Source organism: Rhinolophus ferrumequinum, chromosome 15 (assembly GCF_004115265.2).
Source record: "Rhinolophus ferrumequinum isolate MPI-CBG mRhiFer1 chromosome 15, mRhiFer1_v1.p, whole genome shotgun sequence".
Lineage (NCBI taxonomy): Eukaryota > Metazoa > Chordata > Mammalia > Chiroptera > Rhinolophidae > Rhinolophus > Rhinolophus ferrumequinum.
In genome coordinates, this window is record NC_046298.1 from 27786142 (window position 1) to 27803960 (window position 17819).

General features: G+C 46.0%; 1 protein-coding gene across 2 annotated transcripts in view; it reads left to right on the forward strand.

Moving 5' to 3' along the window:
- PLCG2 (phospholipase C gamma 2) overlaps positions 1–17819 on the forward strand; it is a 147411-nt gene that overhangs the window by 39266 nt on the left and 90326 nt on the right. For both annotated transcript variants that reach the window (XM_033128135.1, XM_033128134.1), the window contains exons 3-5: positions 13138–13281; positions 15449–15542; positions 16256–16303. In XM_033128135.1, the coding sequence (XP_032984026.1) occupies positions 13138–13281; positions 15449–15542; positions 16256–16303 (286 nt within the window). The remainder of the gene's footprint in view (positions 1–13137; positions 13282–15448; positions 15543–16255; positions 16304–17819) is intronic.

The window sequence follows — 17819 nt, forward strand, 5'->3', positions numbered from 1 at the left end:
AATACAGTGATTTGTTTACTGGCTGAAAATTCCCTCACAGACAGTGCCGTGTGGGCTGGTGCATTGTCGTGATGCGAGAGCCATGAATTGTTGGCGAAAAGTTCAGGTTGTCTTAACTTTTTCACACAGCCTTTTCAGCATTTCCAAATAGTAAACTTGGTTAACTATTTGTCCAATTGGTACAAATTCATAATGAATAATCCCTCTGATATCAAAAAAGGCTAGCAACATTGTTGCAACAAGTTCATGAACTTAATTGTCAGACCTCATACAGTGGTTAAGAGCACAGGCTTGGGAGCTAGACCGCTGGAGTTCAAAGCCTGGCTCAAGCAGAGTGGCTTTGGACAAGTTATTGAATCTGCCTCCTGAGTTTCCCCATCTGGGAAATGCGATGACTATTAAACCTCACAGGAGTACACATGTACCAGATGCTTCTATAAATGTGGCTTCCCTTCTCTTTTCTCCTCTGGTTTTCTCTGAAGCCAGGTAGGAAGATGAGGACTAGTGTTTTCCTTGGGAGGATTCAACATCAGTCAACCTCTAGAATTTTCTCTATCCCAACTGGTCAAAGTTGAGATAATTGTCTCTGTTCTTAGAACCTTTCTTTTCCTATAAAAATCAACGGGTGAACCATCAGACTCAGAGAATGAGACTATGTTTCTGTGCAGTGCTGCTGGCTGGATTGAGGTCAGGGGAGGGTGTGATGAGAGAAGAAGCTGGTGTCCAAAGGGGAGAGTGCGTTGGCTCCTCCGTGGGTGCTGAGAGCACTTGCGTTCCTTGTGGACACTCATAGAAATTATGTTCTCAGCGGTTTTGTCCTTCGCGAATGGGTGGGCCCCCAAGCCAGGCCCAGTAATGCCACTTCCTCTGGGTTTCAATGACTGGCTTATCAGAAGGCCGCATGAGCATCTATTTCTGGTCTGGCTAGAAATAGTATGGATCCTGGCGGAATGCAGAGCATGGAGTTGGCTCTTAGAATGGAGAAGAGGCCCATGGAGAGGAGGTGAGGAATGCCCTCTCCAGTGTCTCCAGGGGAGACCAGGCCTTGCGTGCCATGGCAAATCATGATTTCCAGACAGCGTCCAGGGGACCTGACTCAATGGTGGGAGCACGATTCCTTCGCAGTTCCTTTATGGTCGTCCTGATCATGTCAGGGACAACATCTGTGTGGTACTAGCATGCTTTCTCTCTTTTTTTTTTTTTTTGATACTCTGTATTTTTTTAACTGAAAATTTATTTGAGACAATTGCAGGTTCACATAAAGTTGTAAGAAACGCAGAGCGATCCCATGTAGACTTTACCCAGTTTCCCCTAATGGTAACATCTTGCGAAACTATAGTGTGAGATCACGGCTGGGATATTGACATGGATTCAATCCACGGCCAATTTCATTCAGATTTCCCATTTTACTTGTGCTCTCTGTGTGTATTTAGTTCTATACAGCTTTATCCCATGTGTCGGTTCCTGACTCCACCACCACAGTCAAGATTCAGAACAGATCGCTCACCACAAGGATCCCTCAGGTTCCCTCATAATAACCACACCTACCTCCATTTCTGAAATGTGAACATCTTTCTGAAAGACCGAAGATTTCTTTAATAAGGTATAAGGTGCGTATGGTAAAATGCACAAATAGGGAGTGTAGGCTCAAATGTACACATGTGCACATGTCTGTGACCACCCCCACTCCCCAGATTGGGTCTGGACCACCCCCCCAAGCTCTGAGACGTGCTGTCCCCATGAAGTAACCCCCGTCCTGACTTCTGTCTCCATTTGTGAGTCCTGCACGGGTAACTCTGCCTCCCTCCCTCTAACAATCGTTCCCTCCCTTTATAGCTCAGAACCAGGCTGAGAACCGTGCCTTCAGCATCACCTGTTTCTAGGCAGAATTTAGTGCTAGTGCCCTATTTCCACTCACTTTTGTTATTTTACACATTCCTTTCATATAGGGTGGGTGGGACTAGTTTTTTTTCTTTTTTTCACCAAAGAACTCATTCTTAAAATATATTATCTATTCAAGTGGAAAAGGTGAGTTGACTTAAAGACAAATATTACAGACAGTGCCAGCACTATGCAGATATGGCAAACTTTATAAAATTGATAATCAAATGACTGAAATTTGAGAAATAGTATCAGAAGCATATATGGCTCCAATAAAACTGCAATCCCAAAACTGGTCAAGCCAGTGGGAGAAAAAAAATATTGTTTTATATATATATATATATATACACACACACACACACACACACACACACACACACATATACACACACACATATATATAGTCTTTGTACAATGAAGGCCTTCTGTGTAATTTTGATAATACAGTGCTGGTTTAAAGCAGAGCAAATTAAAATTTTAATAGGCCACGTATAAGGTGATGAGTCCTTTGTTGAATGCTTTAATCATTTTGTCACACATCTGCACACCTCCTGTTTTCTACTTAATACATAATTTAAAATTGATTCACTCTTCTTCAGTAAAATTTATGTAGAGGGAACTTTGATCTCAGAGTTTAGAGGTACTGGATGTGTATTTTTTCCAATTCATATTAAAATACATCACAATTAAGGTGTACGTGCAATGTGAGTGCCTTATAAAATCATCTCCCATATCACATGCATGGGATTCTTCTCATTTAGTTTCCAGCAGGACGGAGAAAGCATCAAATTTAAGTGACACTGTAATGATGACTATTTAAAGAATTATTTGATGGTCAGTGTATGGGGTTTTAGCTGGCCAGTTCATAAAGCTCCTCTTTTTCTCTTCTCCTGAGTTTGGAAACAATTGAGAACTGAAGCACAGGTAACTGATAAATTCCTACAAGAAGGTCTGTTTTGTAGTTTGAGCAGCCTGGAGAGTCTGGCTTAGAATAAATCTCTGGCCCCTGACCCTTGACTTGCTCACTGGCACCCACAGGCCTCTTAGAGTCAGCCCCACTCTGAGCAACAGGGAGGAGGGCAGAGCATGTGGTTCCTGGGGCCTACGTTGGACCAGACCTGGACAAGGAAGCGGATCGGGGCATGCCCAGTTTCTTCTTCTGGACTCTCCTGTCTGAGAGTGCTCCCTGCTCCCCTGGAGGGAAGAGAAGCTTGGTCAATTCTTCAGTATCACTTAAAACTCTTAAACACCCATGAAATAGTCCGTCCAAAAAAAAAAAAAAAAGAATATTATATAAATGGAAAAAATTTGGGGTGAATACAAAGCATTACAGTAATACTACCCAATTATTTGAGTGTTGTTAAAGAGTCTCTTTATATGGAAGTGTGAAGCTCAAATATTTGCCTGTGGCTGTCAACACCGTGTCAACAATTGTTAATTATTTTTTAACAAAGAAGATGAGGGCAGCCTCCACCCCCATCTCTATCTAGGCTTTAAAGTAATTTTTAATGTCTAAAACTCAGTTTACCAAGTTCTTTCAGGTATATCTACCTATGGGGTAGGTATTATTTCCCCATTTTGCAGATGAGAAAAGCAGAGGCTCAGCTAGAATAAAGAAACCCATCCCAAGTCGCAGAGCTGGGGTAGGTCGAGTTGGATTTGAAGCACATGGCTGCTAGATTTTTCTGAAGTTGGGCTGTTTCCACTCTCCCATGTTGAACCTTTTCTAACTGCGTGTTCTGCAGCGTATCTTATTTATCTGACTTCAAGGTCAGATGCTGCTGTGTATGTGAAATAACCCGATACCCTAGGCTTTTAAAGCAGGGTTCTTCACTGAGACATAGCAACACTGAGACAAAGTGAAACCACCGGCAGTGGTGAAGGTGTTACTGAAAGGTGGTACGAGAGGACATTCATCCCAATAGTTAAACTAACCTTGACTGAGACCTCCTGGGGGGGGGGTTGTAGTTTTTATTTCATGTAACTGCATCTTGATTGCTGAGCAGCTCAGTGAGGGTAGTATCACTGTGTGTGCAGATGAAGAAAGCACAGAGGTGACTTGCCCAAGTTCCCAACCGCCGTTACAGAGCAGAGCTAGGATTTTTTTCTTTTATTAGTTTCAGGTGTACAAAGCAATGTAATAGTTAGACATTTATACTCCTCACAAAGTGATAATTCCCCTCCCCCAATCTACGACCCTCGGACATCGTATATAGCTGTTATAATTCCATTGACTCTTTCCCTGTGCTGTACTCCACATCCTGTGACTATATATATATTATAGTTGACATTCATTGTTATTCAGCTTCAGCTTCAGGTGTGCACTGCTGGTGAAGTACACAGGTGGTCAGGCATCTACACTGTACATTCCTGAAGTGGACAGGGAAGTGAGGGGATTAGAAAGCAGAGCTGGGATTTGAACCAAGGTCTCTGCCCTCCAGGATTCCCTATAGGTCTGTCTCCTCCCCCTTCTCCAGGTTAACTCCAGCCTTCAGAACTCAGCCAAGACTCACGCTCGCAGAGAAGACTTTCTCACCCTTGCTGGGGAGAAGTCCCAGTGTAGACATTATTCTGTTCCTCTTAGGTGGTTAGCACGGTTGTATGTTCTTGTCTGGTTTGGACAGGGTCTGTCCTCCCTTCCAGGCTTGGAGCTTCCGAGAAAGTGGACCGGGTCTGTCTGCTTCACTCCCGCTCTCAGCATGATGCTCACTCACTACCTGGCTGACTGAATGACTGAAAGTAGGAAAGGAGAGTGGGAGGACATGTGGGAAAGTGTCCGAGCCTTGCCTGTTTCTTTTCCTCTTGAATCCGCCTGGAGCTTCCTTAAAGACACTTTGTTAAGCTTGTTGGCAGATGGTGCCACTTGAGGTGTGGAAATTGGGGAAAAGGCCATGGCGTGAAAGTAGGAAGATGTTCCAGGTAGGGTGGTGGGCAGCCTCGGAGCAGCCCAGAATCAAGAGTGGGAGGAGACAGGAAACAGGAGTTTGAAGAACACTGTCATGGGGACAGATGGCAAGGGTGGTGGTGGAGGGAGGGAGAGAGTGGGAGGGGGCTGAAAACCCAAGTGTGCCTCCGCAGGTGACAGGTGGAGAGGGCAGTAGGAGGTCAGCCAGAGCTGAGAAAGACCCGAGGTGATGCTGGGAAAGTTGGGGGACGTGGAGCAAAGATGAGGTCTTGCTTCTGTGGCTGTGTTATCTCACTTCTTCAAGCAGGAAACAGGGCTGCTGAGCCCCACCGCATGAGTGTACAGCGTCTCAGTTCTGGCCACCAGAGCCTCCTTTGAAAATAAAGTCGGTCATCTTAATGCCTGTGGGCGCCGTTGGTAAAAATTGCAACCAGTGCAGATCAAGCCCCCGCTTGCCCGCCATTTGCACATCACCCTACCCACCAGTAACCACTATTATCAGCAAATTGGTAATCTTTTTATTTTAAACATTTTCTCACACTTTTGCACACACATGTGCATGTGTACAAATATGAGCATCCCCCTTAGCTGAGCCTAACTCATTCCTGAAAACACGACGGAGAGCATGTTTTTTGCATAGCATGTTACATGGATACAAATGAGGTGCGTTACAATCAACTGGAGAAAACCCATCCAATTTCCCCAGTATTGCTGAACATTTGTAAACACTTATAAACCAACCCACCGAATATTTCTGCACTGTTACAAAGCATTGACAGCAAGCGACCAATGCAATACCTAATTATTAGATACTTTAGTCAACTTGTTACTGGGCATGTTTGCGAAAAGGACGTAGGCTACTACATGGTATTGGTTTTGAATTTTGATTTTTTTTTCCTGTCCTCTAACTACTCTGTAACTTAATAGAAATGACAATGAAATAGTCTGTTAAAAATACTGAAGATGTCATCTAAATTGGACTCTGGTTGGTAGTTTGCTTGTCAGAAGTAAACACGAGGACTCAAGAAGGACCCAGTAGGGTGGGCAGGACACTAGGTTTGATGCATGATGATTTTCAACATGAGAGCACTGGACATGCTCCTTTCCTGTTGCAGACTGATACACACCAATATTTTCACTGGTGCGTGCACCTGAATGTCCTATAGCAGGTATGCGATTTGGGTGGTGCATTTTGGGTAAATAATGTTTGCAAGTTCTAGTGGATATTCAGATAGTGAGAAGTTGAACAGTGACAGACACCTATGTACAATATAAATATATGCATGCATAAATGGGTGTGTGTACATGTGGGTACACACGCACATATAGACACAAGCACATGCATCCAGTATCCTACTTATGTAAGCCATTGTGGAGTTTTTTTTCCACATCAATACGTATGGATCTGCCTCTTCAATTTCCACAATAGACAAATTGAGGGACTGTTTTTTCTTATGCCTAATGTGAGTCCAGATTTATTCCATTGCATTAGTAATCTTAAAAATAATAGCTAGCAAGAGCTTAAAAGTTACTACATCTTTATTTGTTAAAATCAGTAGGCACTATTTTAATACACACATACGAGCACACACACATATATAGACACACACTCATTTTATCCTTAAAGAGCACTGTGTGAGAAGACTGTTACCACTCCTGTTCACATGAGGAAATGAAGGCATGGACAGGTGAATGAAGGTCTTGCTCAGCGCCACCTGCTGGAAGCTGGGATTCGACCCCAAGCGAACTGCTTTCCAGAGTCCATCTGCTAATCACCAACCACACGCTTCTCCTGACTCGGGAGGCCCCTGGGAACCTGCGAGTTTACAATCCCAGAATGTCCCAGGATTTTATTTGCAGCCACAGGTCAGAAATGTGGTTTGGGATTCACATAGTTGAGTACAGTGGGCCTTATCCCTGTCGCTGCTGGGCACGTCAACAAAAGTGCCGCTCAGACCCTGCGGATTTCCAAATAGAAAAACATCCCCATTGGCAAGGGATTTCCTTGCCACCTTTTTGGGGCTCCTGGTAGTCAAGGGGGTGGCTGCACAATAGGCAGCCCTCTGGTGCCTCGGGAGCTGGCCCCTGCTTGCCCAGAAGGTCTGGGAAGTGGTAGTGACAGCTGGGAAGGGCTTGGTGGTGGCTCCACTGCCACCTTCTCCTCATGGAGGCCCCAGCCACAGGCTCATGCTCATGCTCAGCAGGTGACTTTCCACCTACGTTCGAGTGCCCTTCCTGGCCTGGGTTGATGGCTGGGTACCTCACCAATACACCTGCAGCCCTGATGGTGTAGTCAGCAGGGGACTGCTTTCTACTCCTAGGAGATACCCAAAAGAATTGAAAACAGGTGTTTAGACAGAAACTTGTGTGTGAATGTTCATAGCCACACTATTCACAGTAGCCAAAAGGTGGAAACAACTCAGACGTCCCTCAGTGGATGAATGGATACACAAAAGATGGTCTCTTCATACAATAGAATATTAGTCATCTGTAGCGAGGAATGAAGCAGTGACACATGCTGCAACACGGACGACCCTTGAAGACATCACGCTGAGTGAAAGAAGCCAGACGCAAAAGACCACTGACTGTATGATTCCATTTACATGACATGTGCAGAACAGGCAAATCTATAGACACTGAAAGTAGATTCGTGGTTTACAAGGGCTGGTGTGGGGCTGAGAGGGGGCTGGGGGGTGATAGCTAAAGGGTATGGGCTTCTCTTTGTGGTGGTGAAAGTGTTCTTCCGTTGACTCTGGTGGTGGTTGTACAAGTCTGTGAATCCACCAAGAGCCATTGAACTGTGCCCTTTAATTGGATGAATTGCATGATATGTGAACTATATCTTAACACAGATGTAACATTGATGGGGAGCGAGAGAGAGCGGGAGCGCATGCGCTGATGTTTGTAATTCTAGAACCACCTGTTGACCTGAGACGCTGTTAGGGATATGGGACGGACAGAGGGCAGTAACACCTTGTCCTGTTTCCCTGTAGCGGCTGTCCTGGGGAAGCCCAGAGAAACCCTTCTCTTCAATAACTGGGACTTGTCTGCATGTGTCACTGTCCTGTCTGAACTAGAGAGATACTGGGCCTTTGACCCCCTCAAACATGCTGCTCCCTGCGTCTTGTTGGGGCGGAGCAGAAATCAAAAGCCTGAGGTAGCAGAGGCTGCCATGGGCTGACCCTGACTGCACTAGAACCCGCTTCTACGTGTTGAAGGCAGCATGGTGTCCGATCACTCCTGCCCTCTGCCTGAGGTCTGGGGAGTTAAGGCCCCCAGAAGCTCTCAACCCACAGCAGATGGAGGTTGGGGGATAAATACCCCAGCTCCCTTGCTCCTCGGTGGGACGGATCAACTCTGAGCATTCTGAGTCCCCTGTGGGATCAACTCCCGATGTCCACGGGATACCAACTTGATAACATGGCAACCCCCTTATCTACTCTTTCCCTTCTCCCTGTCACTTCCTCACTCCTCTCCTGGTGTTTCCTGGGATCACCTCCTAAACACACTGTTTGTGCTCACATCCTTGTCTCGGGGTCTGCTTCTGGGGAAAGCCAAACCAAAACACCCGAGAAACCTAATGCATTCATTCTGTGGGTGTCTGCGTTTCTATTCTGAGCCAGGCTCTGATGTAGGTGGCAGTGAGCCTCCAGTTGTGAATGGGACACACACTCTCCCTGTTCTCCTGGGGCTTAGAGGAGGGAGTGGATACACAGAGAAACAAATAAGCCTGTCAATGCAAATGGTGCTAGTGAAGACTTTTACAGCACAGATATGAAAATAGCAGGATGGATTAATGAAGGGAGGTGGGGAAGGAGGGCATATTGGGATGAAGTCACTTACCGGAGACGGATGTGGGCAGGAGGCAGCTTGTGTGTGCATGCGTGCTTGCACGAGCGTGCGTGCACATGTGATGGGACGGGCTGCTGGAGCGCAGTGCGGAGAGGGCTGCACATCCCGCTGCTGCTCTCATAGTTGCTTGCTTGACCACAGGAAGCAATGTAAGGGTTTGAATCCTGGCTCTTCCGCTTGCTGGCTGGTGAACCTGGCCAATGTACATCACCTCTCCATGCCTCAGTTTCCTCATCTGTATCATAGCGACAGTCATTGTACCTGCCTCACAATGTTGTTGTGAGAATTGAGGAATCAGCGTAGAGCTGCTATCTTGGCCCACCCAGACTGTGTTACCCGGCCTGTACACCCCTCTCCTAGCTGCTGGAGGCAGGGAGGACGCGAGGCCAGCCTCTCTGCCTCCAGGAGAACTCACTTACCTCGTGTGGTCCGTGCTCCAGAGCCCCCAGGAGACCAGTCCGAAGCCCATCCTCCACTGGGACCACCGCCTAGTTTCGCTTTCTTCTCCCACCCCTTCCTGCTCCTGCACTCCCTTCTCCTTTGAGCGCCTTCCATCCCCCCAGTAAACTCTTGAACAAGAATCCCTACCTCAGGCTCAGCTTCCAGGGAACTAGCCAACAATGGCGTGGAAAGCGTTAGCCCTGTGCCTGGCACATAGTAAGTAAGAGTTTTACGTGATTCTTACTGCCTTTATTTTTATCCTCACGGATCATGCTGATGTGTCTGTAAGACTCTTGAGGGCCAGGACCACGTAAGTACATCCAGCAGAAGATCTGGCTAACGGTTAAAAGTGTGATGAATAGCTAACCCACGTTCACAGATAGGAAGACTCAATGTCAGTTCTTCCCAACTTGATCTATAGATTCAACACAATCCCAATAATAATTCCAACAGGTTATTTGGTAGATATTGACGAACTGATTCTAAAGTTTATATGGAAAGGCAAAAGGCCCAGAATATCCAACACAACATTGAAGAAGAAGAACAAAATCAGAGGACATGCTACACTACTTTGAGACTTACTATAAAGCTATATATTAATAGTTATCAATACAGTGTGGTATTAGGGAAAGCATAAGCAAATAGATCAATGGGACAGAATAGAGAGCCCAGAAATAGACCCAACACAAATATAGTCAACTAATCTTTGACAAAGGAACAAAGGCAATTCAATGACGAGAGCATAGTCTTTTCAGAAGTATGATGAATAAGCCAATACTTATCTGGGGAGAAGAAAGAGGGAAGTGGTCAGATGCCGTAATGGAGGTGACCAGTCCTGGCGGAGGAAGGTGGATACCTGCAGTCCTCTCTGGGGCAGGGCTGGCCTCCAAAGGATGCTTGCTTACGCTGAATTGAAAGGCGGTGTATGTATGATCAGGGAGGTTTGTGTCATTAGAGTGGCATGTTGATATTTCATTCTCTTTCTGTCTCCCATGTTTCTTTCTCTCTTTCTGAGTTTGTATGTGTGCATGTTTGCACCTCTCTCCTTATCTGGGTGGCTTGTCCTCTGGTCATGGCTGGTGTCTCTGTTCTTCTTTCACCCTGTTTGGGCGTCTCCATTTGTGTTTGTTCATATCTGTGTGTGTGTGTGTGTGTGTGTGTCTCCCTCAGCCCCATTTCCAGTTTTGTCCCTGTCTGCGTCCCTGTCTCTCTCTGTCCCCATTCCCTTTCCACAACTATTTCCTGGGCTCCGCTGTACACCACACCCTGTACTGGGAGTGGGGATACAGTGGTGAGGAAAGGAGCACCACCTAGGGAAAGAGCTCTGAATCCACGATTCACACCAGTGAGTATTTGCCTCTGGCCATTGCTGTCGGGGGGAGGGGCTTGGTCTGCACAAGAGCAGGAGCTGGAGTTTCTCCTGTGAGTTTGATGGTGATTAAGCTGAACCGAGAAGGCAGAACTTTGAGCTAACCAAGCTAAGACCATTCCTAGCAGAACCCACAGCATGTGCGAATGTCTTACGGTGGGCGTGAGCGTGACTCACTGGAGGTGCTGAGATTGGGCAACTGTGGCTGGAGCATGGAGGTTGAGAGCACACAGGGGTCAACCCTGGGCCTTGGTTCTTCGTCCTAACAGCATTGGGACAACATCGGAAGGTTTGAAGCCTAGGAGAGGCATGAGCATATCTGCGTTTCATAAACATGGCGCTGGGGGTAACTTTTGGCCATTTCAGTAGACCAAGCAAGAGATAACAGTGGCTTGGATTATGGTGTTGCCCATGGAAATGGATACCGTAGAAGGTGACAGATTCAAGAGCAATGTAGGACGTAGAATTGGTAAGAACTTGGTGACTGCCTGAAGACTGTGTTACATTATCCGAAGATGTTTTTTTGTGTCATACATGTGTCAATTTTTTACTATAATTTGGCTGCAAGGGGAAAAGCTTACAGTAGACTAATTTAAAGATTATCTCTTGGAGATGTTTTATGGAGAAAGAGACTGGTGAGATAATCATTGTTTGACTAGATAAGAGAAAAAGAGTATTTGTTTAGAATCATTAGACTCTTGGCTGACAGTCAACTGGATGGGTGAGAAACTCATTTCTGAGAACAAACCTTAATACTTTTCATGTTCTTAGATAACTGCAAAAGCAGTTAAATCAGCAGTGCTGATTTCCTCCTAGAAGGTTATGAATTTCGGAGCACACAAAGGATCTGTGCTTTGTTGTTTATTTTTGAGGACTGAAGATAAAGAGAACAGATAAGACTCCCAGGTTTCAGGGATGGGTGAAAAATGGGGATATGACCCCCCACCCTTCTACCTGTCCAAGGTTTATAGACACCACCCCCCTCCCAATAATAGGGCCACCCATAGTTAATAACTAGTTTTTAAAACTTTTTATTTTGAAACAATTTTAGATTCATGCAGACATTGCAAAAATGGTACAGAATGTGTACCATTCATCCAGTTTCCCCCAGTGGTAACATCTTTCATAACCATAGTTATCAAACCCAGGAAATTGACTCTTGACAATATTATGCAATATACTACAGATCTTCATTGTTTTTTCACCATTTTTTACATGCACTTGCTTTTTGTTTTATTTCCTTTATATTTTGGTGAATAGTTCTGTGGAATTTTATCACCTGTATAGATTTGTGTAACCACTGTCCAAAGCACATGATACAGAATAAATGGTGTTTGTTTAAAGTCTTTTCATGTTACTTCATGATTCTGGTCCCCCAAAGTATTTTCAATCTAGCTAGACCCTGGTAAAAAAGCAGAAAACTTTCAGTTCATTTCATCCCCTCTCTCTCCTATGATTTCATTCTCCGTATCCCCACTCTTGCTGCTACCTCTGAATGGCCATGAACCTTTCCTGCTTTCAACCCTGACTCTATGTGCCTTTGTTCATCTGTCTAAACTACATCTGTCTTCTTCCTTGATCCCAGGTCAGAGCTGAGATCTCCTTCCCTACCTTCTCTTTTCCAGGAATACCTCTCTTTCCTGTTTTTCTGTTCAATGCAAGCACTTAGATGTATGTACCCAGACTCTTATGGTAGCAAGGGACAGAAACTCATTTCATACAAACCTAAGAAAAAAGAGTTTGGTAGATGAGGGTAAACGGGATCAAATATGTGGTGATGAAAGGAGAACTGACTCTGGGTGGTGAACACACAATGTGATATATAGATGATGTATTATAGAATTGTACACTTGAAACCTATGTAACTTTACTAACCATTGTCACCGCAATAAACTTTAATGAAAAAAAAAAGAATTTATTGCATCACGTAAGTAATACGTTTCAGGGCAGAAGTGGCTTCAAGCCTGACTGGACCCAGGGGTTCAAATAGTGTATCAGGGCTCAATCTTTTCTTTCTACACGGCAGGTAACATGGTCCCTGCTACCCCAGACTCATGTTTTATCAGTCAGGTGGCAGCAGCCGCAGCAGGAAAAATTTTATGAATAGCTTTGGCCAAATAATTCCCAGGAGGATGCTGATGGGCCCAGCTTGGGCCATGTGCTTGTCCCTGAACCAGTCACTATGCCAGGGGTGGTCACTTTGGTCATGCCTAGGACCCTTGGACCCATCTTTGGCTTATTGTGGTCAGAGGTTGGGAGGCGTGGATCAATTTCATCTGAAGCAGGTGGAATGGGTCCCACCCAGGAAAAGGTGCTTTTTTTGACAGAAGAAATGGGAGGAAGGGACTGGTTGAGTCTGTCTCTTTGTGACAGTGCACAGTTCACTGATCACCCTGTGGCAGGAGAGGGGGGTCTCCCTTGCTTGGGTTAGGATGGATTTCTTCTTTGTTTTTGTTATCTATTGCTGTACAACTGTTCCAGTACTTAGTGGCCTAAAATGACAAGCATTTTATTTATTTGCACATAATCATGGGATTTGGGCAGGGCTGAGAGGCTGGGACAACTCATCTTCATTCTGTGGGATGAAGGAGCTGGGCTCTGTGTCTGGAGTGCAGGCATGTGGCTGCATCCTTGGCGGCGGGTGGTGGTGAACTCGGCTTCTAATTGGCTCATGTTAATTTTCTTTTAGTGGATATCATGGAAATAAAGGAAATCCGCCCAGGGAAGAACTCCAAGGATTTTGAGCGTGCAAAAGCAGTCCGCCAGAAGGAAGACTGCTGTTTTACCATCTTGTATGGCAGCCAGTTTGTCCTCAGCACACTCAGCTTAGCAGGTAGGTACACATCCGGGTCCTTTTTCATCCTCCCTGTGCCTCAGTTTCCTTCCTAGGACGTTCTCTAATGGCAGGATGCTCACACCTGCCTGCCTGCTAAGGCATGTTTCGGGGCATCGTGATTTTGAATCTTAACCCTGCCCCTTTCTAGCTGTGTGACTTTGGGCAAGCTACACAACCTCTCTGAGCTGCAGTTTCTCAACTGCAATGGGAAGAATCATAACGCTGACCTCTTTGGGATTTTGTAAGGGTTATGTTATGGCTCATGCTGAGAGCTAAAGGCTGAAACCTATGTAACTGTCCAACTGAGGCTAGCCTATATCATTTATTCAACGTGACTGAACTAAAGGAACTTCCTTGAACTCTTGTGTCTCACACACGTAAACGTGCGCACACACACACACACACACACACACAATAGAGAGACACAAACATACACATATATGCACACATACATGCACACACATGCATGCACACGCATGTGCACACACATACACACATAGACAAACATGTGTGAGATTTCTGTCCCTCCCTGTAAATCCACCAAAAAGCCAAAGAGGCCTCTGAGAGGCCAGAAGAAGAGGTGTGAAAAAGCTCAGGCATTTTACTCAGGGGCAGAAGCTTGGAGCTACCTTCAGGTCCAATCCTAGAATTTAGTGACTTAGAACCATATCCATACTCATGACTGATAAGTCAGAAAATAAATACCATTGAAGGTAGACCAAAGTGCGGGGAAACTATGAAAGACGAGCCGCCTTCGGGACATTTCATTTAGGGTCTAATAGCTCCCATTGGTTTAATTTCTCATTCATTCTTCCGCCAGGTGTCTTTTGAGCAGATGCTCTGAACTAGGTTGTGCCAGCTGGCAGTGGGGCTATAAAGGTGGAGAAGATCCAGTCACTGCCTATAAGGAGTTCACAGTCTATTTGGGAGACAGTATGTGGACAGGGAGTTAACAGCACACTGCGATAAGAGCAGTAGTCCATGCATAATGCACTGTGCTGAGGAGTACAGAATGCCTGCAGCCAGGGAAGGCTTTGCGGAGGAGGCGACTTTTAAACTGGCTATTGAGGCATTAGTAGGAGTTAGAAAGAGGGAAGATGGTCCAAGGAGAGGACATTGCATGTGCGAGGGCTAGAAGGAGGGAAATAGCAAGCTGGATGTGGGAAATGATGAGTGCGTGTCTGATTGGCGGTGGGTGGCAGGTGGCAGAGATGGGCAGGAGAGAAAGGGGCTCGTGACCACGAACCTTTAGAGCTGTGTCCACTTAGCCCCACTGTAGGCTGAGGCCTGGCTGTGGTTCTTGGTAGGGAGACCATGAGAATCCAAGCAGGACTTGGAGCACAGGATGCCAGCTTTGATGTGTGTCCCACTCTGGGGTTCCTCTTCCAGAGCTCTGGAATTCAAGGTCAGGTCGAGCGGTGGGCAAGACACAGATTCAGATCCCAGCTTCTTTTACTGGCTCTTGGACAGGACTCCAAACCCTGTGAGCCTTGTTTTTTCTCCTCATCTGCGCGGGAAGAACGAGAGCAGCAATGTTGGCACGGTCTGGTCTGGACTAACAAGACACCTGGTGGTTAGATGTTTACTGGCTCGACGAGGTGTTGGCATTGCTAGCTCCATGTCACTGATGAGGAAATGAGGCGCACAGGGGTTAAGTCCCCAGCTGAACGTCACACAGCCCTGAGGTGGTACCGTGGGACTTGGTGGTGATGCCACGCTCTTCACCGCCACGTGTTGCCGCTTCTCACATGGGCGTCAGCGTTACCTACTTTCCTCTCCTCTCTCTGGCCTTGGTTGGAAATGGGAAATGCTGAGGGCTGCTCAGGATTGTGGTACAGGCTACTCCAGGCCCTGCATCTGATTCATTAGCATAGGGTTAGAAGCTAAAACTCTTTAAAAAAATATTGCCTCCTTGTCACTCTTGTCGAAGGCTCATTTTGGGCCCATGACCTCATCTCAGACAAAAAGCATGTCTTAGAATCATGACGGTGGGATGGAGATGCCTTCTTGGTGCCCTCTTGCAAAACTACAAACCGACACAGGCTTTTCGCATCCCCACCGTCTATATGGGGTTGGGGAGGCCCGGGAGGCCGGGGCCGGACTCTCTAAGCAGAGGTTTTCCCAGGGAGTAACACAACGTTTCTGTTCCCATTCACCTCTCTAGCTGATTCTAAGGAAGATGCAGCAAAGTGGCTCTCGGGCTTGAAAATCTTACACCAAGAAGTGATGAGCGCGTCTACACCTACCATCATTGAGAGGTATGGGCTTTTGCCTGTTGGTCTCTGTTTTCGCTCACTCATTCCTTTTTTCTGCTTCCTTTAGCCAACATAGGCAAAGGAAAGAAAAATGGGACATTTCATCTTGGAGGCTCATTGAGTGCCTTGCATGCAGTAGGTACCTAATAGTGGCTGTGGACTCTCCGATGTCCCACAGAAGAGCCTCTCTTGGTTTGGGGCCTTGGCCTGTTGGGATGAAGAGTGCATTGGAACTGAGACAGAAACACGCACTGGGGTTTTGTTTGAGGGGATGGCTGGAGGGCTTCCTTCTTACAGGATGTAAGAAGGCATTAAGCTGACTCATTCAAGGACGGTCAGACACAAGGTCTGCCACTTAGGACTGTCTCGTCAATGTCGTGGATGTCTGGATGGGATTGGTGTGTGAATTATTGTCCCCCTAGTAAACTAAGGCCCACTGATTTCCACCATTTTTTTCCTACCAGCTTTTTGGGGATTAACGGATCCCATCAGAGGGAATCATGCATTTAAAGAATGCCAGCCCCTGCGAGCTGAAGAGGCCCCTCGGCTCAGCTAGGGCATTTCAACCACAAGGAGAAAATTGCTTTCTTTCTGAGTTAGAAAGCTGGAAAACCCTTCCCAGTTTCCTTTGTTCCCATCCTGTAGAACTCAGACTTGCATTATTTTCTAACTTTCTCTCACTCTCATTTTTGTTTTTGTCTCCACTCTCTTCCAAGTTGGCTGAGAAAGCAGATTTATTCTGTGGATCAAACCAGGAGAAACAGGTAAGATTCATTCCCGTTTTTGTGGTTTTTCTCTGGATCATTGTGGACTCCGATTTTCGTTCTTTCTCTAAATATTCCAGGGAGTTGGATGGAGTATGCTTTGTGGTGTGGAGAGGTCCTGAGGAGGTCAGATTTAACCTACAAAGGGCCAGGCGTTACGTGAGGTGCTGGGGGTTTGATGGTGACAGCAGCTCCACCTGTGTGGAGCCTCTTTCCAGTGGAAAACCTGAGTCCATCTGCAGAGACAACTTCTCTGCCACAGACCACTTGGAGTTCATCAGTTAGGCGTTCACATTTGATCACCATGGCTCCTGCTCTTACTTTGTGATGGGAGAGAGATTGACCATAAAGAAGTGAACCAAGTTAAATAGCGATGCTTATAAGGAAGGGCTGGGCAGACATGAGACAGTGACGTGATGACATGTAATTCAGTGGATTTGACCTGCTCACTTAATAATACATCGTGGAATGGTTCCTTGTCAGCACACACAATATGCTATGCCAGACATTTTTGTAACAAGCATGGTTTGTCCTTGATTGAAGGCAATGTAATTTCCTTGTTGGTGAGAAATCATTTCCTTCTTGATGGACGCAGAGTTGTCCCTGGTCCTTTGTTGTGTTTGTGATAATGTTGCTATGGTAACCTTTGGGATTAGACACCTTTTTGTTAACTTGTGTGAGGAGGATATGAGCAGTGTGAAATCCTACAATTGTAATACCAGCAGCAAAATGTCTTCCCATCTAGCATTTTGACAGAGGTGGTGGCAATCTATATTTCTACCAGTGGTGCAGGAGAGCTCGTTTCCTTATGCCCTGTATCACTGGACTTTGACCTTAGTTAACCTGATGGGTGAATGGCAACACAGATTTTTGCTTAAATTTGCATTTCTTTATTTATGGGTGAGGTTGAACATCCTCTCATCCATTTTTTCTTAGGTATGAGCCAGTTCTTGTGAATACTATAACGATAAAAACTACCATTTATTGAGCACACGAGGTACTGTGCTAAGCACCGGATAATCATTGTCTCATTTGAGTCTCCCATCAGGCCTTTCTTCCATTTCTAAATGATTTTCCTTCCTTCCATTCTCTGTTAAGATATGTCCATATCCTAGCCGAGGAACAACTAACCTCTACAACTCTTCCCCTCTTGTTCCTCGAAGCCTTTCCATCTCTAAGGCGCTTTTGTGTCAGGCCAGTGGCCTCCATCACTCATTGGTTTCAGAGTGTGGGGGTGCCTCCATGGTCTCTCTACACATACCTGATGGGATGTAAACATGAAGTGCTGAAAAGTTTAGTAATGTTGTTAAGTCAGCCAGCAGCTTACTTCATGTCTGTCTGTCCACCTGCCTTCCCTGCCCTCTTTCTCCTCCTCTCCTCCAGCACTCCCTGTGTGGTCCACACCCTGGGCCGTGCTCTGGTGTTACAGAGGTAGATCAAATGAGGTCCCCGCATTGGAGGATTTTGTACACACTGGTCTCTTTCAGCCCCAGAGGTGGTGTCTCCTAAGAGTGTT